Below are 10,312 nucleotides of genomic sequence, written 5' to 3'. Positions count from 1 at the left end.
GTGTATTTTGGTGCTTAGCAACTTTCCTTACGTTGTCCTTGAAATTTGGATGAATTGCTTAATACACACTTTAGAATAAAAGCTTTCTTCTAACATTAAGTCTGGTGCAGATGGAGTACAGGTTTGAACGGACCATCTCATGACATAACGAGGAGTCTAGCAGACCGCTGGCAATCAGTAGAGATGGTAAAATGTGGCAAACTATTTGTTACAGGGAAATGATGGCAGCAAACATTTTTCTTTCTCAACTCCTCCTGCCCCAGACATTTTCTTGTCTTTAGATATTGAATCCTTCCTTTCTATATGACCATGAGTGAGAATATCTAGATTTCAGTAGGGATGCGGACGGGTCTATTCTTGACAGCACTGATCAGGGTTAGTGTGTATTGTGTAGCCAACGTATACAAGTTTGCCCAACTGGTTAAGCATGGACTGGCTTTCCAAAGAACTGAAAAAAATTGAAACATTTGTGTAGAACGATTATTTTCACTTGTGTTGCATCCTCAGACAAAACATAAGTGTATAAAACATCACATTGCAAGTTATGCTTTATTTCGGTTTGCACTTATCTCCTATTCTGTTGGATTAAGATCCTTGATCTACCAAATCTTAGTACAATAGTTGGTAGACTATTTTAATCAGAATGTGTAACCTGTCATGTTGTCACAAACACTTCTTTTTGTGGGGTTTCTGATGGTATCTTAAAGATACTCCACATGGGTCTTTACTGAGATTTTATGCTTCTCTGATAAAATTGTTGACAGTTTGGGGCAATTTCCACAATTCAAAGAGAAAAAAAAATCTATTTGCCAATAATTGAAGTCCCATATCACAAACAGTTATTTAGGAAGACTAATTTAAAACTTGGAATTTTCCAAATTTAAAAGTAACTGGATCCATATTTGGAACAGTTTCATGAAATAGTGGAAGTAATGAGAAAAGCCTTAATTATAGTAATGTAATAAACTTAATGAGCAAAGGAACTGAGAAGTACAGGTTAATATATTATCCATCCTGAGAGTGGGGTGCACAGTGAAGCAGTTAGTCAGGCTACCTCACAGCTCTGGTGTCAGAGTCAATCTTGGTCACTGGTGCTGTTGGAGTCTGCACTTTATCGATGGGTTTTCCTGGGGTTACCTGGTTTACCCCACCCCCATCACAAAGATATGAGTCAGTAAGTTAATTGTAAATTATTGTTAGTGTGTAAGTCAGCGGTTGAATCTGAGGGAAGTCAAATTAGTGGAAGAATCGCATCACTCTGTGCTGGCACAGACATGATGTGCCACAATAGGTGCCTTCTTTGTTGTAAGGGAAGGTGGGAATTTGTCCTGTGATAAAGGGGTTATCAGGAAAAATTAAAAGTGACTTGCACTCATGGGAATTTACAGAACAGACACCATTAAAGTTTTGGAGTTCAAACATGTAAACACATTTTGGTGGGGAGGGAAGCAACACACGCGAAATGCTGAAGGAGCTCAGCAGGCTAGGCAGCATCTATGGAAAAGAGTATTGTCAATGTTTTGGGCCGAAACCCTTTTGCAGGACTAGAGAAAAAAAAGCTGAAGAGTGGATTTAAAAGGTGGGAGAGGGAGGGAAGAGAGAAACACAAGATGATAGGTGAAATCTAAAGGGAGAGGGATAAAGTAAAGAGCTAGGGAGTTGGTAGGTGAAAGAGACAGAAGACCATGGAAGAAAGAAAGGGGGGGAGGAGCACCAGACGGAGTAAATGGGTAGGCAAAGAGGTAAGGTGAGAGAGGGAAAAAGGGATGGGAAATAGTGAAGGACAGGAGGAGATGGGGGGCATTACTGGAAGTTCAAGAAATCGATGTTCATGGCATCAGGTTGGAGGCTACCCAAAGAAAATATGTGTTGTTCCTCCGACCTAAGTGTGGCCTCAGCCCAACAGTGGAAGAGGCTATGGATAGACATATCAGAATGGGAATGGGAAGTGGAATTAAAATGGGTGGCCACTGGGAGATCCCGAGGACAGTCTACTTTGAATCTTCAAGAGATATTGAGATGCTGTCTTTGAAAACATGCCAAGTTTATTACTATTGGTAATATTTGCTTTTGTTAAAAATAAAATTGGGAGTGAGGAAATGCTTAACAAATCCTTTTTAGAAAATTTTCACTTTCTAAAAACTATAACATGGTTGGGATTAAAAACAATTCGGGACTACTCTCCAGTCAGCAAGTATTTATCATTTGGTCTGAGTTCTAATCAGAACTAATTGAATATTGTCTGAAATTAAAACAAAATAGTGTGCATATGCAATTGGCCTGACAACAGCTAAATGAGTAAACAGGAGGCCTATATGTCTTGTCCCTTTCTTGATCTCTCCATTTCCAGAGACAGATTATCTACCAACATTTTTTACAAACCCTCTGACTCCCAAAGTTTTCCCAACTACACCTTTTCCCACCCTGTCACTTGCAAGGATGCTATTTCCTTCTTCCAGTTCCACTCGAGGAGATGTCCGACCAACACAGTCCTCATCTGTATCGTGTCCATGACCAACACTGTGTCCATTGGACCCAGATATATCAGGGATAGGTTGTGACCTCCCACCCTGTGAGCCTCCATGTCCAACACAACAGTCCACCTAGGTGAGGCAGCACTTCTCATGTGAATCCATCGGCATCATGGATTTAGTGCTCTTTGTGTGGCTTCCTTACATCAGCGAGATGTGACGCAGATTAGGGGATCGCATCAGGGAACACCTGCACTCTTGTCAACTGTACCGTCTGGGATACCCTGGTGGCCAGCCATTGTAAACCATCGTCCCATTCCCACATGGACATGTCTTCCATTGCCACATTGAGGGCGAGCACAGATTAGAGGAGCAATGCCTTACATTCTGTCTTGGTGGTCTTTACCACTTCTTTTCCTGTATCCTCACTTTCACAACCTGCCCATCACCTATACTTTCCTCTTTCTGGTCCCCGAGATCCCTCCCTTTACTCCGTGATCTACTGCACCCATCTATCAAATTCCTACTTCTTCAGCCCTTTACCTCTTCCACCTATCACCTCCCAGCTTCTCATATCATTCCCTTTTTTGAATTACTCTCCCTCCTTTGATCCATTCCCATCACTTAGATTCACCAGCTCATGCTCCTCCTCCCCCATCCTTTTTTTGTGGCTTCCTCCCTCTTTCTGGCCCTAATGAATGATCTGCAAATGCAAATTGAAATGCAATTGTTCATTTCCTTCCAAAAATACTGCCTAACCTGCTGAGTTCCTCCAGTGTTCTCTCTGTGTTGCAGCCTATATCTGAAACGTGAATCTTGTTAGTATTTCTTAAGAAAAGATTCAGTTCCACAATTTCAGATGCCTAACAAATGAATTTTCTTTTATGAGCTGCTGTAACATTTGTAGACGTTTGTAATGTTAAAACTCCTTTTGTGTTTCTTTCAGGTTTAGTGACCTTTATTTCTATAGCCAAACAGTTACCCTGCTCTGGACTTTATGATGTTGTGGAGGGGTACATAAAGATTTCAGCTGAATGTGCAGAATTTTTTAAGCTGCTTGATGGAGAAAACTTGACAGGAAAGGAGGTAAAATTTTACTGTTAATAAAATTTGAATTAAGTAATGCTTTGCTTACCAGTGCTAAAAATAATGAAACAAATAACATGAAGTATTACTTACATTCACTAAATGAAAGAAGTCCTCATTTGTAAATAAGTCAAGCCTATGATGAAGCTGGATGTGAAATGCATCCTGCCCTCTCTTCAGCTCATCAGTACTCTGTCAAATGATTAGTTCAGCCACAAGGGGATTCAAATTTGTCTGTGGGCCAAGCAAGGTGATTTGTACCCTGGGTCGCCCTGTTAGCTGTAACAGGGCTACCCAGTTGGATTGGTTGCTCAGTTTACAGATGTGCAAAATGATGTATGCTAACACTGATTAAGTCCCAAATAATGTTTTTGTGATAGAAGAGCTCGGTTGAACATGATCCTGATTTTTTACAATCAACGTTCTGTTCAAAAGTAAATTTAATCAAAAAAATTAATTATTGGCTGAAATTGGTGTCTTGGAGATTATGCAATTTAGTAACGTCTAGCAGTGTATCTGTGCCAGATAACTCTTCTAAGTTTTATTGTCTCCAAAGGGAAATTTCCTTTGCTGCTGCTAGATAAAGATTTGGATTCTCCTATTTAAATACCACTGGGAGATAGGAAATACCATTTAGCAAAGTACAGCTGCTTGTTGGCACCAGAGATTAGATTTTTATAAAGAACATTAGCATTAATATTTCCTATGTCTGAAAAGGGTGACTTGTAAAGTTTAAATGTTTAATAGCTGCCAGCGAACATAAAAATGCTGAAGTTGAAACAAGTTTTATCTTCCAAATGGCCTCAGTATAAGATGTTTTTTAAAACAACTTGTAATGAACTCAGCCCTCCTTCAATGCCCTTAACCACACAACCTACACTATATATATGTGTGTGTGTGTGTATGTGTATATATATATATATATAGATAGATCTTGCACTTCAACCAGGAAAGAAGTGATTGTATTACATTACTTTCTTCTGGCTTTCCACTGAAAACATGTAAAGATTTGCCAATATTTTTTTCTTTCAAAAGACAATCGTGTGATCTTAAACACTGTACTTCTCATGATTTTTACAATACTCATAAAAATGTACTTCATTCTAATTGCTGTAAGCAGTGCTATGGTATAGACTTAAAAACTAAAAATGTGTTTCTTTAATATCCCTGTATGGAAACATACCGTAGATTCCGGACTACAGAGCGCACCTGATTAAAAGCCGCTGGCTCTAATTTTAGAAAGAAAATCAATTTTTTTACTTGTACAGGCCGCACCGGATTTTCGGCCGCAGGTGTCCCACGTTGTAATATGAGATATTTACACAGAAAGATATTACACGTGAGGATTTTTTTACTTTTAATTAAATCCATATGGTAACATAAACAAATACATATTGCAAATGCTTTTTTTCGAACCGTGCCTGTAACGCGGCTACTTTTAAATATACGTTGCGTATACTTTTTTACTGAACAACATTCCAATATCTCCTAACGACTGGTAAAAAATATATATACTGCAGCCTACCAGGAAAAGTTATTGATCGCCTTTAACTTAAAAGCAGCGTTTTCGCTCCGCCGCTCGCCCCCGCCGTCCCGTTTATCGCAAACGGCATTTTTCCCACAAGATGCGGCGAAACCGGGTGTGACGTCATAGCATCCCGCGATGTAGTACAGAAAACAAATATAGTTAAAACACTTCTAACTTTAACTAGAAAATGAATTACTAAGCGAAAATATTATAAACTAAATAACTGCCATAAAGGCAGCACAATGCTTTTCTTCGAGTGTTTTCCATGTTGATGAGGGTGAGTACAAATGACTGATTTACAATAATTTAATTGTGAAAGTGCGCTTGATTTATCGTACAATTTCATTGGACCTCTGTGAACTACTCATCAATTTTATTGGTCTACTGTTACGAGGCAAAATGTTTTTGGCGGCATGAAAAACATCATGTATTAGCCGCACCGTATTAAAGGCCGCAGTGTTCAAAGCTGTTCAAAATGTGGGAAAAAAGTAGCGGCTTAAAATCCGGAATCTACGGTAATCAGTTTCTTTCGTTGTCCTTCAGAGGATTTTAATTTTCCAAGCCTTGGAGGCCATTTTGCTGCGAACTGCCAGTGATCTTACCCATTTTAGTTCCGTGGGGATGAACATAGTGAAGAAAGTGCTGTATAGTTACATGAAGTTAATATATTCAGCACTCTTCTCAACAAGTCCCAGGTTAGTGTCATATTGTAAGTTTAACAATTATTAGTCAAGGAGCTGGTTTGTGAACAAAATCAATGAATACTCAATGTGACTCGCTATGTTTATTAACTCAAAATTTAGGTAGAGCACTAATTGCTTTAAACTTTTCCTTTATGATTCAATATGTTTGTGGATGATAGAATATTTTTGTAATCATTTTCAAATTGTTTATATAAACTTTCTTTGAATTCTAAAGTGCTTCATAAGCAATCAATCATTTTATAGCCACTATCACTGTGTGAATATAACCACTAAATATTTTTATGATGCTTCTGTGCAATAGCTTGGGATGTTTTATGTTATTATTGTATTGTCTCTTGCTTGTTACCTAAACAACAATACCCACATTGCCTACAAGTTGAGTTTTGTGACCAGGAAAGTCCAGGCTGGTTAGGGTGTAGTTTGGAGGAGCTCACATATGTATAATGGCTTATGTGTGTTGGTTGGCATCCATCTGTCTTGAAGGACAATGAGTGATGATGATCATCATCACAAGCCTGGGTGGAAGGTATGGAGATCCTGGGAGGTCGTCAAACATCCCCCTCTTGGCCTCACTCCAAAGGAAAGCTTGTGAAGCAATACGCTTGGCTGCAGCAGCTGCCGGAGCGATGTTCAATAACGTCCAGCCGCCTTGGGGCTCCACTCTGGATTTTCTGTTTGGGTTTACTCCTGTAGCCTTTGTCTCTCTGAGGCTGCCCACAAGGCAGTGGAGCTACTTACCCATGGCTGGGGATCTAGTTCACGAATACCAGGGCACGTCCACGTACTGCTGGGCCAGCATGCTACATGTGCAAGGGCCAGACCTCCTCTCCATCCTCTAGTTTAGCCTGAGTCCGAAAGGAGTTCAGTTTCCATGTGTTTACAGTTAGGAGACACTACGTGAGGCTTGCTATTGGAGAGGCTATGTACTGACAGGGAGGGACTGACACACTCAGCTTTCCTTTTCACAAGACTGCTAACCAGCGGTGCAAGTTAAAAGTGAGAGCGGCAAGCACTGCCCTGTACACTATCACACTGGATGCGTCACAACAACCATTTTGTAGTAATCGTATATCATACATTAGTATCGGAGACGTATTAGCTACAAACATTTTGTCAGAAATGTCAAGCCTGGAGGAAGTGACTTTTTATGATTAACAAAATATCAGATATAGTAAACACGAGAAGGTCTGCAGATGCTGGAAATCCAAAGCATAAAATGCTGGAAGAACTCAGTGGGTCAGGCAATACCTATGGAAATGAATAAATAGTTGACATTTTGGGCCGAGACACTACTTCAGGACTCAAGAAGGGTCTCAGTCTGAAATGTTGATGGTTTATTCTTTTCCATGGACAATGCCTGACCTGAGTTCCTCCAGCATTTTGTGTGTGTTGGATCAGATATATTGTTTCCTATCTGGATTTTATTACACTTTTTTCTCTCTCTTTTTGCACTATTTATTAAAATATATAATATATGTACTGTAATTTATATTTTTTCATGTCACATATTGTAATGTACTGCTGCAAAAAAACAACAAATTTCACAATATACCTGATTCTGATACTCGGTGATTACTCTTTAAGCTTTGATACCAGAATTTTGTCAGTACATGGTGTTTAGATTAGGAATTCAAGCAAATGGAAGCTGAGTTAGAATTTGGATTGGGAGCTAGCAAAACACAATGTTCTGGTTAATATAGTTACGTCTTTCTAAACTTGTTCATTTTCATTTTATGTAGTAAACTACGGTATGTAAAATGAAAATGACGTTTTTGGACTGCATTTCTTTTTCTTTCTCTCCCATCCAAGAAAGCAAATTTTGAAATTCCCACACTTTGGAAAAACCCAAGGTGTACAGTTATGAATTTTTCCCAACTCCTAACATGTTTCTCTATGGGCAGGATACTATCAATGAAGTATAACAGTTACAGGCTAGGTAGTGACAATGATAAATTTGAAAACAAATTCATTTGATGAATTTGTCATGCTCACGGAAAATTAATTTACACTAGTTTTGATCTGGGATAACAATACATTACAATGTTACATAATTCTGGCGACACCATGACTAGCCATAATTTTTTTTAAGTTGAATTTATTTAATTTAATTTGGTTTCAGATGTGCCAAAGCATGCCTTCACTTATTGTCTGCGATGGTAAGCCAAGGCCCAGAAGCTGCACGAAATTTCTTCAGTCACTTTGATTTCAACAACAAATTGCTGTCAGGCTTATTGAAAATCAGAGATCTAACAGTAAGTGCTTTGGCCTGTGAAGGTTTAACCCACCCTTGTAAACTTTGATTTTGTTTCTGCTGATGATTCCATTAATTATTTGGGAAGAATACTGCTGACTTATTCCAGATGTCACGCTTATGATTTCAGTGCCATGTCAGGGAACAGGACATTTGTCTGTATATTAGATGCTCAGAATGTGGTTTGTTTTCTGATAGAATGGTAGTGATGCAACATTTTTAACTTGATCCCTATTATATAAACAGTGTGTTCAGCCACACTAATTTTGCTCCCAGACTAAATTATTAGGCTGATATATGCAGTAAAAACAATTCTTTCTGCAATGCAATAATTTAAAATATGTTCAGAATCTCAATTAAAGTATCTCTTTGGTTTCCACAGTCCCCTCTGACATCCCCCTGTACTTTCTCAAATCACCTTAAAATTATGCACTCTTGTATTATCCATTTCTGTCCTGTAATAAAGACACTGGCTGCCCACTCCAACAATGTCTCCTTTCATCTTATATCCTCTATTTAGTCACCTGTCATCCTCCATCCTTCAAAGGAGAAATGTCCTAGTTCACTCAGTCTGTCTTATCCAGGCAGCATCTTGGTTAATCTCCTCTGCACCTCTCTAAAGCTTCCACATCCTTCCTATAATAAGGTGACCAGAACTGAGTACACCAAGTATGGATGAAGCAATTTTGTAGAGCTGCAGTATTAACTTGTGACACTTGAACTCACATCCCCAACTAATAAAGACCAACACACCACACATCTCAGTTTGCTTGGCAACCGTGAGGGGTCTATGGACGTGGACCCCAAGATCCCTCTGTTCCTCCACACTGCTAAGAATCCTGCCATTAATAGCTTTAGAACACAGAACAAGTTCAACCTTACAAAGTGCATCACTTTACACTTTTCTAGATTGAACTACATCTGCCACTTCTCAGCCCAGTTCTGCGTCTATCAGTTCCCATTATAACCTGTGAGATGCTTTTTTTCTTATTCATAAATACAAGTGCTTTAAGCTTTTAAATAAACATGGTTAAATCACTAACAATTTTCAGTGTGAAGTGCCTCAACAATTCTGAACTTCATTTAAAATGGTAATCCTATGTGATAATGACAAAGTGAGTAATCAAAAATATATTTGCTGTAGGGGAAGCCTGACGTTCGCATGGCTTATATACAGTTTGCAATTTCATTTCTGATTGCTGGTGACAACAACACAATTAGCCAAGTCCTGGAGTTAAAAGGTACTTTCAGTCTCATAATTCAACCAGAATTTGAAATCTGAAGACTTTTGTTTTAAATATCTTCTTGTATTGATAACAGTGCCAAGTACCAAAATAATGTTCTTAGTGCATTATATAAGCAAGTTACACTTTGTGGGAAACAATGATAAAATCTACAGAGTTGCATTGTTTGGGGGACTGCCAAGATGAAAAAAAAGATGCCGTGAAAAATAATTAAGATAACCAGAAAAGGCTGAAAAAGCTGTTTTGATTATTTTTAGATCCTTCTATTAAGAAAAGTGTTAGAGTAAAAGACCAAGCAATAAATCCTGATCGAAGTGCAAGTGATGAGGAGTATGAAATCAGGAGTTTCAGAGGAATAATGAAGAATGTTGGGAACAGTAATAATGGAGGAACGAAGTGACAATGAAGAGACTGTCAGTACTTAGTATTCATTTTAACTGAAGTGTTTTTCTTAAGATTTTATTGCAGATATATTCACTTCTGGACTAAAAGAAGATCATATTTCTGTCATAAATTTACTTCTATCAACTTTTCAAACAAAGGTTTGTCAATCTACTTATAAATAGTTTTCAGCTCAAGTATCCAACGGTTATCTAGAAGTCCACTTTGAGAAAGCTTTCACACATGATGTATTTTTAACAGAAATTTATTATTAATACCTGTTAGAAACCACATGCATTTTGTTAAAGCAGCATGGATTATATGTTTCTAATTTACAGTGTACGCTTTATAAAAGGAAAGCATACTGTGAAAGTAAATAGGTAAATTTCAGATTCAGAAGCTGTAGCATTTAGTGTGCATCAGGGATCATTGCAGGATCACTTGCGTTCCCAATCTATTTGAAAGATTTGGAAGAGGAGCTCAAATGTGATCGAATTACAAATATAAAATGTTGAATGTCAGTGTAGATGGTGAAGTGGATGCAGGGGGTCTTTAGGAGATACGCACATACTAAGTGACAAGAGTGAGAGCATGGGGATACAGTAATGTGGTAGAAAAATAGAAGATAAGAATATTTTTCTAAATGA

General features: G+C 38.3%; 1 protein-coding gene across 1 annotated transcript in view; it reads left to right on the top strand.

Annotated features, from left to right (window-relative positions):
- The window catches only part of urb1 (URB1 ribosome biogenesis homolog), a 99,365-nt gene that overhangs the window by 234 nt on the left and 88,819 nt on the right, over nucleotides 1-10,312 (top strand). The window contains exons 2-6 of the mRNA XM_073045092.1: nucleotides 3,418-3,557; nucleotides 5,629-5,780; nucleotides 7,909-8,041; nucleotides 9,185-9,281; nucleotides 9,741-9,826. Of these exons, the coding sequence (XP_072901193.1) occupies nucleotides 3,418-3,557; nucleotides 5,629-5,780; nucleotides 7,909-8,041; nucleotides 9,185-9,281; nucleotides 9,741-9,826 (608 nt within the window). The remainder of the gene's footprint in view (nucleotides 1-3,417; nucleotides 3,558-5,628; nucleotides 5,781-7,908; nucleotides 8,042-9,184; nucleotides 9,282-9,740; nucleotides 9,827-10,312) is intronic.

The sequence above is a fragment of the Hemitrygon akajei genome, chromosome 5 (assembly GCF_048418815.1).
Source record: "Hemitrygon akajei chromosome 5, sHemAka1.3, whole genome shotgun sequence".
Taxonomy (NCBI): Eukaryota; Metazoa; Chordata; class Chondrichthyes; order Myliobatiformes; family Dasyatidae; genus Hemitrygon; species Hemitrygon akajei.
This window is presented reverse-complemented; position numbering and strand designations above follow the sequence as displayed.